The 13,135-nt window shown below is 58.4% G+C and overlaps 2 protein-coding genes across 2 annotated transcripts in view; both read right to left on the reverse strand.

The window, feature by feature from the left end:
* Positions 1-1,050: 1,050 nt before the first annotated feature.
* Positions 1,051-5,395, reverse strand: VOLCADRAFT_98369 (uncharacterized protein; the record flags this gene model as incomplete). The annotated part of the gene is made up of 10 exons (XM_002957270.1): positions 1,051-1,284; positions 1,336-1,848; positions 2,097-2,183; positions 2,528-2,632; positions 2,837-3,034; positions 3,284-3,391; positions 4,002-4,191; positions 4,324-4,412; positions 4,705-4,845; positions 5,354-5,395. 10 exons carry the CDS (start codon positions 5,393-5,395, stop codon positions 1,051-1,053), a joined length of 1,707 nt encoding a protein of 568 aa, XP_002957316.1.
* A 6,648-nt stretch (positions 5,396-12,043) lies between these two features.
* VOLCADRAFT_107617 (uncharacterized protein) overlaps positions 12,044-13,135 on the reverse strand; it is a gene marked incomplete at its 5' end in the record, with an annotated part of 5,302 nt that continues 4,210 nt past the window's right edge. The window contains 2 exons of the mRNA XM_002957271.1: positions 12,044-12,545; positions 12,940-13,066. Coding sequence (XP_002957317.1) covers positions 12,494-12,545; positions 12,940-13,066 — 179 coding nt within the window. The 3' untranslated portion in view covers positions 12,044-12,493. The remainder of the gene's footprint in view (positions 12,546-12,939; positions 13,067-13,135) is intronic.

Below are 13,135 nucleotides of genomic sequence, written 5' to 3' on the forward strand. Positions count from 1 at the left end.
AATCCATATGCCCATCGAACACCACGCTCTTCCATTGCTCGCTCCTCAACCCTCCAGCGACCAAGCGCCCGTCTACGTAACGTAGGCTACGTAATACAGTGCATGTCGTGCATATCACACACACACACTCTCTCTCTACATACGCCATTAACATGGTTTGTAGAACGATCCGCACCGTCCCATCAGCCGTATTTCCCGCTGCTGCTGCCGCCAGCATCATCCCATTACATCCGTATAACAAGTTGACCGTGACAATGCGGACAAGGACACCAGTTCCGAAGCCAAACCACCACCAGGAACCAATCGGCCAAACGCACTCAGAGGATTCCGTTCCTATGGCCACATACGGGTGTCACATGACCATGGGAGACGAAGTAAGGGAAGTCCTCGGTACTACCCAAGCGGTGGTGAAGATAAGGGGCGGTGTGCTTTCTGCGCAACGTGACGATTTGCGCCACAGGGCGAGGCGGTCCTAATTAGGACACACAGACCTCGCAGCGTATGCTGGAGCTCAGCCCGACCCGGCCGGGGACACTGTGTTTGGCAATTATATGCCGGAGCGTGCAGGTATGCGTCGTCAAAGACAACACGTTGTCCCTGTTGCCCAGAGGGATAGCCCAATCAATTATGTCCCCTACTTGACCAAGATGGCCGCATGGCCACCGCGAACACACACACGCACATAAACCACATACATACGTGCACACACATAGACACTTGTATAGGCGTCTAATACGTCACACATAAGAGTAGTTCTAAGAAACCGACTTCGCACAATGAACAACCGAACCCAAGAACCCCTGCCTAATCCATGGCATTCACGGCAGCCGCCATCCATTTCCCCCTTCTCGCCATTCATCTCGTCATCACACCTCTTCCTTCCCGCTGCTGGGCCACCTAACCACCTAACAACAGGTTTTCCATCGACCCACACACCCTCCTCCTCCTCACCACCCTCATCATCATCTCCCCTGCCTGCCAGCACATCTCTCGTCCTCAGAACCCATATCTGATCTCATCCCTCATACCCTTACGGTGAGGCGAGGCGCTTCACCGGCCGCCGGCAGCAGCCCCGCCGCCAATGCCATTCGAACGCGGCTCCATCGCCGGCAAGGACGTCGGCAGCATCTCCAGTCCATTGCCACCGCCAGCTCCGGAGCCTGGCCCCGGGTAAACCGGGTGCTGTTGGGGTAGCGGCTGTCCCACCGCACCCCAGGACCCTCGTGGCGACGGCGACACCAGGGATTGCATGTCGGATGCCGCTTGCTGCTGCTGCTGCTGCTGCTGTGGGTGGCGATGAGGGTGGTAAGGGTGGTGGAGATGTGTGTGGTGCACCTGGGGGCTACCCCGGTGCGGGTGCGGGTGCTGCACCGGGAGGGTCATGTCCGCAAAGGACTCCAGTCCAGATTGCCCCGAGTTGATGAAGGCCGAAAGCGGCATCGGAGCAGGCTGCTGCTGCTGCTGCTGCTGGCCGCCGGGCCCCGCCAGGGACTGCGACGGAGCTGCCGGCGCGGCGGCAATGCCAGCAGCGCCAGGCTGCAGCGGCATGCCAAAGCCCATCCAGGAGCTCGCCACCGTACCGCCACCCGAAGCCGCCATCGCGCCGCTACCGCCGCCACCGCCACTGCCGTGTGATGAGAACGGATTGGCCGAAGCGCCGCCGGGGACACCGCCGCCGCCAGCGCCTGCGGCAGCGGCGGAGCTCGCGGCACCGTCGACGCGGCTGGGTGGGCGGTAGGCGACCGTCTGGCCCCGGGACCCCGTTGCTGAGGGGCCGGAGCCAGCGGCAGGGCTTTCGGAGGCCGGTTGGCGGTTGGCGTGATCTTTCTCGGTCAACCGTTTGAAGGTCTGTGCACAGCAAAAAGCGAGGGACGCAGAGGAGCCAGTTACGTCGGTAAATATAGGCAGGTAGATTGTGAGGAACATCCACAGATCCACCGCACCCCGCAACCACCACAACTGCCACAAGGCAGGCAGTTGCAGGTTGGGAGCGAATGTTGGGGGCAACAGGTGACAGCGACTAGGTGGGAAAAACGTCCACACGTACACCGTATCATATCCCTCTCCGCCCCCTCGGAGCCCGGGCCGCCCCTCACCATATGTCTCAGATGCCACATGTGGGACTGCACCTCGGGCAGCGGCCTCTCCGCCAGTCCGGGCTCACTGTTGTGCTCGTTGAGGAGCTGTGGAGGGGAAATAAGGGGGGGACAGGGGAAGGGGGAATCATAAGCAGAAATGAATTGCCGGAAGGGGTCCAAAGTTGTAAGAAACTGCCTAGTGAGTCCGGAGCGATGAAGCATCATCGACCCGTGGTTCCGGAAGTAAATAGAGGGGGGAAGGTCAAGGGAGGAGGATCACGGCAAATGAAAGAGGGGGAAACGATTCAAGATAGGAAGAGAAGGAAGGAGGAGCAGCGAGAGGAAGGCGGTACGTAGCTGGGTGGGGACAGGCATTGGAACCCAAAAGTCCGTTTCCTGCACAACCCCCTTTCCCCCCCTTCCTCCTCCCACGCTGGGGACCCGCTCACCTCCACAGACGCCAGCATGGTCAGATCGAATCCTGAAAAGTCCAGTCCCAGACTGCCTCCCCGCATCTCCAAATGGAGGGGCTGGAACATCTCATTCACGTGCACCTGGCGCATGAGTGACAGGTAGGAGGAAAGAGGGAGGGAGAGGGAGACAGACAAACAGACATCGCAGACGCACAGGCGGGAGAATGGGCAGGTGAGGGGATCCGGTGAGGGAGGCATGAGTGAAATGCATGCGGGTCTGGCCAGGAGCCAGCCGCAACACGGATACATACATACATTCATTCATTGGCACACCCACGCGCCCACCTCATTAGTGCCGTACGCGTGCCGCGCGCTCATGTTCTTCGAGGTCATGGCGTCGATGCCGTCCACAAAGACCAGCACCTTTTCGGTAGTCATGTGTCGCCATGCGTCGTCATGTGCAGGCAGGTCATTGAGACGTGAAAAGGCGGGAGAGGAGGTGGAGGAGGCGGAGGGCGGGTCAACTGGCGGGTGCTCTTGGTGCTCTTTAACAGAGGATGGGAGGGTCGGGGTCCCAGGGGTCGGGGCACGTCCAGGGAGGGCGGCGCAGGGAATCATCTGCTAACGATACTGACAATCATCACGATGCAACAACATGTATGGAGGAATGGAGGAATGAAGCCCATGTAACCCGGGGATCTTCACGATCCGCTGACCTGGCGCTACCTCAGCCAATGGTTACATTCCCCCCCCCCGCCCTCACACACTCCCCACTCCCTGCACCCCCCCTACCTCCATCATTCTGGTGTCCATCTCCAGCACTGATAGATTGTATAGGGGGGAGGAGGGGGTGATGATGTGGGTCACGTTGGCGGGGAAACCCAGCTCCAAGTTGGTCTCCTGCTCGGCGGGGGTGTGTGGCAGGTGCAGAGGGAGGGAGAGGGAGGCGTATATGTGTGTGTGCGTGTGCGTGTGTGGTAAGGAAACGGCTTGGTAAGGTCAGCTTGACGAAAGGCTAGGGAAGGAAGCTGATGGAGAAGACGGTGCAAAGAGGGCGACAACGGACCCTCCTCTGCGAGTGGTAGATACCCCCAGAGGGCAACGCAACGCCACCACTGCTTCGAGTCGCTCGAGAGTAGTCGTCCTGAATCGTCTAAAACCTCCTTCCCTCCGAAACAGCCCCCCCCACCACTACTACCACACACCCACACGTCCTGTGCGACCATTCCGTTCCGACCTTCGTTTTCATCACCAGTACTGTTCTAGAAGTGGACTGCTCCAAACAAATTTCAGTTGGCGCCCACCGCCGCCATCGCATCCAATCACATGACGTGAGGGGGATGACGTGGCATGACATCGCTACGCACAACCCTCTCCTACACCTACACCTACACCCACACCCGCACACATACATACAAGTATATGCCACTCCCCCGCCACTCCCTTCTCGCGGGTCGGTTCTTCCAACCAACAGACGCGTACGGACACACATACACACGCACGCGCGTACCTGCATGCTGTGTGCGTCAATGGCCAGGTTTTCAAACAGGTAGTTGGAGGGCGTTATCGAGTCGACCGCGGTGAGCACCAGTCTCAACGTGGGTTTCAGGAGCTGGTGCTTCCTGATGTTGGCCACCCGGAGGGATAGACACCAGTAGCCGCTGGAGGGCTGCTGGTAGCAAACCATCACACTGCTGAATCTGCATGGCATGTTGCGGTGTGTGTGTGTGTGGGGGGGGGTGTATGATGGGGGAGAAGCCAGGGGAAAGGCGGGGGAAAACGCGAGGGACAAGGCGGCACAACCCCCAACCCTCAGCCCACCAGCCCCTCACCTAATAGTGGATGCTCTTTTGGAGGGGGCTGAGAACCTGGCGAACACGAGTCCCAACATGATGAAGTTGACCAGGGATGAGGCAATCACCTGCCGGGGGGGAAGGAGGGGGAAAGAGAGGGCCAGGCATGTCACCGCCGCCGCCGCCACCTACCGCCGCTGCCACCACGCTCCTCTCAGACAGCACCCATCCACCCGCCCACCCAAGAGCCCATTTGGGTCCCCTCCCACAACAAAGAAGGTTCCCCCGGGGCCGCTTCTGCCATTTTCCTGACTCTTGTGCATACGGCACATCAGCCATGAGCCACGCTCGCACCCAACCGAACACGCATCAGGCCATCCGCCCCTTCTCCCCAACCGTCCACCTGCAGCCCCGGCCCACCTGGCACATGACCATGAGGTTGGTGAAGGTGCATTCCGGATTGGGTGAGATCTGGTTGAAACCCAGGGTAGACGCCGTACGACTGCTCATCCACAATGCGTGGGAGAACTTTCCGTTCTTGCCCTCAATGCAGCTGTCGGACTGATGTGCGTGTGTGTCCGTATGTATGTATGTATGTCCGTATGTGCGGAGGTAGAGAAAAAAGGCATGGCGGGTGGGAAGGGTGGACACGTTGGGGGTTAGGACGACGGCATGGAACAGCGAATAACATTCAGGATGACATACAGACGTACAGACAGACACACATACAGCCTGCGGGGTTGGGGTCGCGACGCGATTGGAGCAAAGAATGGGCAGTTTGTGGGGGACAAGGGACGTGGGTGAGCACGGAGGATGGAGGAATTTCCAGCAGCGTTTGCAAGGGCTAACAATGCCGCTGGATGGAGCTTGGCGCAGCTGCGGTTGCAGTGATGGGGGGGTTCGAACGCCCCCGCGAGAGGTGCGCCCAGAACAGTGTCATTCATACCATATTCCCGTATAGATTGACATGTCGTCACCCTCGGCCCATTTGTCCACCCTGTACTGCCTGGCGTCTAATCCCAAATTGGACCCGCACCCGAAACCCGGCCTGCCCTTTCCCCAAGCACACCTGCACCCAAAAGATCAGCGCGAACACCAAGAATTCGATCATGTAAGTTGCGAAAAAAATTAAGATGAAGCGACCCCATGGCAGGTTGAGAAGCGTATGAAAAGGATCCTGCACAACACAACCAATTCGCTTTTGTCATGCCAGCAGAGAGCATGTAAGCTTCAAAAATTTCAAATTATACCTGCCAGTAATGCTGAAACTTGCTTATCCCAAAGCGTTTTACGCCGGTGAAGTATGGAGCAGACCGGTCGAGCAAACTAGGTGTCTTGAACTGCATCTTAAAACGAGACAAGCGCCGTGCTGCACCGCTAAGAAGGCTCTCTCCATCTGAGCGCATCCGCACAAAACGGTCGCCCGGGGAGCTGGGCATTGCCTACAGCTGTTGCTCGATTCTTGGGCTCTGATTCTTATTGTCTACTTCAAACCGATTCAATCATATCTACTTTGATTCGTATGAGATTGTTGTTTTAGAAAGCAGGACTTGCATGTAACCTAGAGCAATGTAACCTAGAGCAATACCGTAGCAATGCTTTGATGACAAAGAAGCTAAGCAGCCTTTTGACCTTATCGCATATGATAATGCTGCCTGCTTCTGATGTCGGACAGGATGTCCAGAGCGCAACCATTTTTCGCAAGTCGCTGCTCGTCAAATTCTTGTCGTATGGCACCTCGTTGCAAGATGCAAAAACAAGCAAAACCTAGAGCCAGGTTCGACGGTCGCAATATAAAGCAATTGGGGGATATGACGACAACGACATCCAATTTGAGCATTGATGCCTCATCCAGCTGCTACCCCATTGGGCCGCGCTCACAAGACTGACATAGTCTGTCTGTCTGACGTTCCCCGCCGCATAAACCTCCGAAAGCCCGACGGTGATGATTTACTCGGCTGCTGCCCACCTCGTGCTAAAGCTTTTTGACTTAAAATCCTGGAAGGCTTTTCGGTTCCATGGCATCCTCCGACCATGTCTGACACCCGCACAAGGCACGTAACCCCCGCAACCCCCACCCTGCCACACCCCTCCGCTCAAGGCTACGATGCGTTCACTACGATGAACCTTGACGCTGCTGCTGCAGCACCGGTACAGTGATACCAGCAGAGACCGATGTAAGGGCCCTCCCGATTACTACCAGGCTTCCAACCGTTTCCACCACCTGGCGCAGGGTGGGGTGGGGGTCATCATGAGCACACTGCTCTTAAGGGCTGCACCAACCCGTATAAGAAGGTTCGAACGCACGTGCATCGCTACCTGCTCACCCCGCGTGCTGCAAAGCTGCTTATCGCTGCTCCCTGGTTTCAGAGCTATGATAGGACCCGTCTTTATGGTAGTCGCTCCATGCCAGGCCATATTCACAGCATTACAAGCTCACACCCTCAGCAGTGTACAAGCACACGCTCCGGAGAAAGAAGACCGCATCGACATTCCCTGCACTTCGGCCATCTGCATCTCCATATCCGTCAGACCGCATCCGCATCTTCGGCAAGACATCACATCCCCTCTCACGAGGGCCATGTCGGCAGCCTAACCTGGCCGCATTCGTGGTTTACCGTGGCTTCGAGGTGTGACTTCCTGGCAATCCCATTACCACCTGCCTTGCGCCATCTGACATGCACCGTACCTACTCACACACAAACGTAGAGCGTTCCCATACGGCGTCAGCCACCATTCCTAGGTCTCTCAACCCGCTACTGACGGGGCTGTGAAGTGTACACCACCCATCTCACTCCGCCACAGCTGCCGCTGCCTCGGTCGCTGTAGTCGTCGCCGCCGCCACAGCTGCCTCGGTCACTGTTATCAGTAGTACTGTTGCTGCCGCCGCCACAGCGCTTCCACGCCTCTGCCACGAAGGCGCTCAGCCGCATGTCACCGTACTCTTCAGTGATGTACGGCAACAAGAAGTCCTGCGGCATGACGCGGCCGCGACAGTGCTGTGCGCTGCAACGGCAGTCGAAGGGTGCAGCCAGACTGGGGCCGTACAACGTGGCGAAATCCACCGAGATCACCTCACCTGCGGGTTATCGGAAACGTAGTTGACACAGGCCCCGGGGGAATCAGGACGAAGACAACGACGTGGGTTGTTGCTTGGCGACTTCTCTCCTTTTCCTCTCCTCACCCTCACCCCGTACATAGATGGCAAAACATACCTCAAAAATACATGCGGCGGCCAAGCTGTCGACAGAGATGGGACTTGATGTGGTGTGCCTTCAGGAGACCCACCATACTAATGCCCATGACCAGAGTCAACTGGAGAAAGAGCTAAACATGGCATCACAGGCGATGCACACCAGGCGATGCACACTCGTGGTCCAACTCTTCCCACACAGCGGGAGTGCTCATCCTAGTCCGTCGGGATCTGAATGCCAATGTGGAAAACCCGCCGCCCATTCCCGAGGTCCGAGGGAGATTTACCAGCTGTATAATACGCTGGGGAGGACACCGCATCCACATCTGCAACATTTATGGCCCCGCGGGTACCTCTGCACGAGTGAATCCCCTCCGACAACAGCTGTTCACAACCATGCTGCCAGCCACAACCAAGCATGCAGCCGAGAACAGTGACACAATTCTCATATGGGCGGGTGACTTCAACTTTGTGGAAAACCCAGGGCTGGACTCCACGGCTGGAGAAGGGGGGAGACGGGGGGATGGCCCTACAGCAAACCTAGTCAGGGAGGCAGGCCCCACCATGGTGGACAGCCACCGCCAGCTGCAACCCAACAGTTGCGACTACACCCACTTCTACAGAGCACCCCGCGTCGGGGCCTCCCGCCTAGACCGCATCTATGTACACCATGGCACCATGCCATACATTGCTAAGACGGAGATTGCCGTGCAAACACCGTCGGATCACAAGCCAATGGTCATGCACCTGCTGCCGTGCCGACCAGAGAGCAAGGGCCCGGGGAACCAAGGAGTGAGGTTGGCCTTCACATCACATCAGGACCTAGCCGCAAGCATGGAGACATGGATCACCAGCCGGTGTGCCACAGCCCCATCTGTGGAGGACAACCCTTTGGGCCTGATTGTGTGGTGGCCAGCTGTTAAACGCCGGCTGAGCACCCTGGCCTTTCAGCTCAACAAGGCGGCAAAACACTGCAAGCTCAGACCAGGGGCCCGGGCTCGGGAGGTCCAGTTGGCAAGGCAAGCAGTGGATGCAGCCCCCACAGCACACCAGCCACTTCAACACAACAGCCACTTCAACAACTGATCGAAGCCCAGGCAACACTCGCATGAGCACATCAGGAAGACTGCCGGAAGGATGCAATGGAGGTCCGCACCCACTGGCTGTGGGCAGGGGAGAGGCCAAGCCCATCCCTTACAGCCTTCCTCCAGGCCCAGGCTGTAGACCAACAGCCAGCCCCTGTGGCCCTGCAAGCCTCGTCCGGCCGACTTGTTACCAACCCCGCTCAGCTGCCCCAGGTGGTAGCCGACTTCTGGAAGGATGTGAGCAAGGCCCCGGACTTCATCTGGCCCCAGGCCTGCCAAACCGTACTGAACTCCCTCACCACAGCCAACATTAACCTCCCAGCAGATGCAGATGAACAGCTCGGAGCCAAAACGATCACAGCCACCGAACTGCGGAAGGCACTTAAGAAGAGCGCACCTGGCAAGGCCCCAGGGTGGGATGGGATCCCGGCCGACATCTACAGGAAATCCTGGTCAGCCATAGGGAATACCATGGCAGGCCTGTTCACTGCCATTGGCACGACCGGGCAGGTGCCAGCAAGCTTCCTTGAAGGGATCATCACAGTGCTCTACAAAAAGGGCGACCCTAAGCTCCCAGGCAACTACCGCCCCATCATACAGCTATGCTCGGACTACCGGCTCCTTGCTAAGGTACTGGTGAACCGCCTGGGCCCCGCCCTGGGACGGGTCATCACCACCGAGCAATCTGCCTTCCTCCCCAAGAGCCTGATTGGGGCCAGCGTACTCTTCCTGCGCCACCTCCTGTCACACCTCCTCCGCAAGCAGAACCGCCAAGGGCTTTTGGCATTCCTGGACTTTGCCAAAGCTTACGATACAGTGGATCGCGGCTTTCTCCTAGCGGCCATGGAGGCGATGGGGGCAGGGCCACAGCTGTGTGCATGGGTACGTCTGCTATTGAGCGAAACCCGAGCCCGGGCGATGGTCAACGGGTACAAGTCCAGGTTGGTAGACATGGAGGCTGGTGTCCGACAGGGCTGCCCCCTGGCGCCCCTGCTGTACCTCTTCGTCGCCCAAGCTCTCCAATGCTGGCTCCGGAGCCAGGAGGTGGGAATTAAGCTGCAACCGTCCGACCCAAATCCCGTCACCGCCTGCCAATATGCAGATGACATGGAAGTGGTGTTGGATGGCGCGGAATCAGTCCCCTCCTTCCTACTGGCCATGGAAACACTTGCCCGGGCATCCGGCCAGCGACTCAACCTGGAGAAAGTGGAACTGCTATGGATTGGCCAGCAGCGACAGCAACAACAGCAGCCGGCGCTAGCAGCAGGACCCCAGCTAACAGCCCCCCAGCATGAGACAATCGGAGGTCTTAAGGTGGTAACCACTGCTACTGCCCTGAACCTGCCGATAGACAACCAGGTGACCCCACCACAGCCGGACTGGATGAAAGGGATGGGAGAGGACAAAAAGAGCATTTGGAAAGGCAACGGCGGTGTCGGTGTATGTATTGCAGACAATCCCCTGGCACATGGAGCATGGCGGACTGGCCCCAGACCGCACGCTGGACGAGATAGCGTGGCTCACAGCTCGCCTGGTCGACCGCCAACAAGGCCCGGATGATCCTGGCCGACGCTTGACTGGCGTGCCCAAGGAACTCCTGATCAGTCACCCATCGACAGGAGGCTTTGGTCTGCTGCCCCTCCGGCAACACATCCAAGCCCGGCATGCGGTGTGGGCTGCGCGTTTTGTCATCATAGCTCTAGGGCTGGGAACAGGCAACACGAGAACAGATACAGGCGCAACAGACACAGATATGCAGGTGGGCGGAGGTATCCACCCCTGGGTCCGCACGCTTTCCGCCTACCTTTTGCTCACGAACCCCGCTTTCCAGCCATGGCCCCTGACAACCGTGAGCCCAACTGGGCCCTGGCTTGGGGCTAGTGACCTGCCGAAGGATATCAGCCGGATTGTGGGAGCCCTGGGGCACTTGCCGCCAGCAGAGGACATCGGGACCAACCCACTGACACCCGGTGACTGGTGCCGGGCGACTGCATTATGGGGAAATCCGCTATTCCCCAATGCTGGAGGGACCGACCCGACGGACCGGGGGCGCCACCCCAGCCTGGAGTACCAATACCCAGGGCTTGTCACCTGCAGGAAACTACAGACGGTAGGGGACCTGGTGCGGGTTTGGACCCTGGCAGAGAGCAGCGATCTGGCAACCCTCCCTAGGATGGTATGGCTGGAGTGGGCCCGGACTCACCTCGATGCGCTTACCCCGATCTCCACACCAAGGACCACAGAACCGGGAGCACGCGCAGCAGGTACCCGGCCCCAGGCAGAGGCGGATAACGGATTTCCTCATCCAGCCCGACGGGGTGGGACCACAGACGGGGCCTGCACCGAACGCGCCGGGGGATGAGGACCAAATGCATGAGTGGAACACGGTGACAGGGGGGTTAGCAGCAACGGCAGCCGCGGCGGCAGCAGCACCCGCAGCAACCCCCTTGGAGTGGGCCTGTGCCCGGGCAGTGGTGGACTTCTGGGCGCGTTTGCACTCCTTCACGGTGCTGGGCACCCCGCGGAGAGGCTGGGACAGGGTGGGACCCGACCACCCGATCCTGTCGGTTTCAGAAGGCGCATTGCGGTGCGCCGAAGTGGTGGAAATTATTGCCTAAGAGCGCTTTGAGCTTAGTATGTAGAGCAGGGCTCGGGGGGTATAGGAGTTCAAGGGGGATGGGAGTTGGAGAGCATGGAATAGGTGAGAGGAAACCCCGAGACGGGAGAGGGAGAGGAGAAGGATGGGTAGTGGAGGCGGTCACGTAGTGCAGGGAAGAACCCTTTTTCTTCCCTAGTGCCGCTCCAAGGTTGTAGGGTGCTGGAGAGCCGGGGGGGAGGTGGGGTCGCTCGGACAGGGGAGGGGGAAAATGGTGGTGAGCGCGCCAAAAGGACGTAGGTTTACTGGGGTTTGGGAGGTTGAGGTCTGGTGGTAGCAGCGGGGCTCGGATGAGGGGGAGTTGTGGCCCGAGGAGGGCCATTCTACTTAGGCACGTCTTCTCTGGGGGGACTGGGTTGCTTGGTGAGCTCACGTGTGTGGGTAGCGTGTAGGGTGCAGTCATCTGATTAATAAATCCCCTTTCCTTATACCAAGTGGCCAACTCTGTCTTCAGCTATTTCTGACCCCTGTCAGTACGAACAATTTTTGTCTTTTCTCCACATATCAATGCTTGCTACCTGATCTTTACACGACAGAAGGCAAACAACTGACATACGCGAGAAATCGTCCAAAAACTTAGCATTTTTTATATCACCATCACAGGAAGTAACCAGAAGTGGACCGCACACATCCACATGCACTAACGCCAACTTCCTATCAGCCAGATTTCCACTTGATCCAAAGGTTAACATGACAGCTTGGCCTCAACACAAGTGCCACACACCGACTCACCCTCAGCATGGTTCACCCTCGGCTTTTTAATTTCTCAAGCTGATCCTGGTCTGTTTTTCAAGGATGTCCAGGGAGAGCGAGTGTACGTGCTAGTTATGTCCTATAGCCTTCATGGCTTGCTGTACGGTTGCATTCGGGGTGCCGGATAGGACAGGGCGAGGCGAAACCGGGGCTGCCAAGGGCCTTACACTACTGCAGAGTACTAATTGCTGCTCTCGGAGCGCCAGGGCGCGTGTGCGCCGAAGCGCGGTCTAGCGCCACACGGCGCGGTCTGAGCGCACGCAGCGCTGTCCAGCGCGGCCACACCGGCACGGCCGAAAGAACTGACGCACAGCACTAGACAACTAAACGCAGCATTAATAACTGCGTCCACTGGTCACCCGCCCCGAGGGCAAACCTGAAGCGTCAGCGACGCACGAACCACACCCTGGCCAGCAGGGCTGGCCAGGCGACATTCCTAGCGCGCGACGATACTCTATAGGCACTTATTTGCCGTGCGGTAATCGCTGTACAGCTGCGCGTCCGGCGCTCCGAGGGGACTGCCTAATCACCGGTCTCCAACTGGGCCGAGCCTGCCGCTTTTAAACGAGGGACACTGAGGGCGGGGGGGGGGGGAAGTGAGAGCAACAATAATAATAAGCTCCAATAGTGTAGGCAGAATGCCGGAACTATGGAGCTGTCAGCTGAAATAGTAAATTCGAATTCTCAGCAAGCCATACGGCTGCCGTACATAACCTAGCTTAGAGGCTATACTCGCTTTGCTCCTGCCGCATCTAAGCTACAATTATGTCCTATAGCCTTCATGGCTTGCTGTACGGTTGCATTCGGGGTGCCGGATAGGACAGGGCGAGGCGAAACCGGGGCTGCCAAGGGCCTTACACTACTGCAGACAGAAAAGATAGCAGGAGGGGCCCTCTGACTCAGGCGAGGCCCAGGTTGCGCGTGGTTTCCAGTGCGGCATCATCTTCCAGCCGGGTATATAGCTGTACCATTGCGTCCGTCTTCCAGCGACCGTGGGCCTTGCGGGCTTCTTCAGATACCCCTCTGGCTGCTGCAGCACTGTTTCCCCCGATGCGCATGGAGTGTGGCATGATGCCGCGCTTGATGCCCACGGCGCTGCACATGGCAGCGAGCTTCTCCCGGAAGGAGGTATAGCTGAGGCTGGGGATCGGTGACTGAACAGAG

The sequence above is a fragment of the Volvox carteri genome (assembly GCF_000143455.1).
Source record: "Volvox carteri f. nagariensis unplaced genomic scaffold VOLCAscaffold_71, whole genome shotgun sequence".
Lineage (NCBI taxonomy): Eukaryota > Viridiplantae > Chlorophyta > Chlorophyceae > Chlamydomonadales > Volvocaceae > Volvox > Volvox carteri.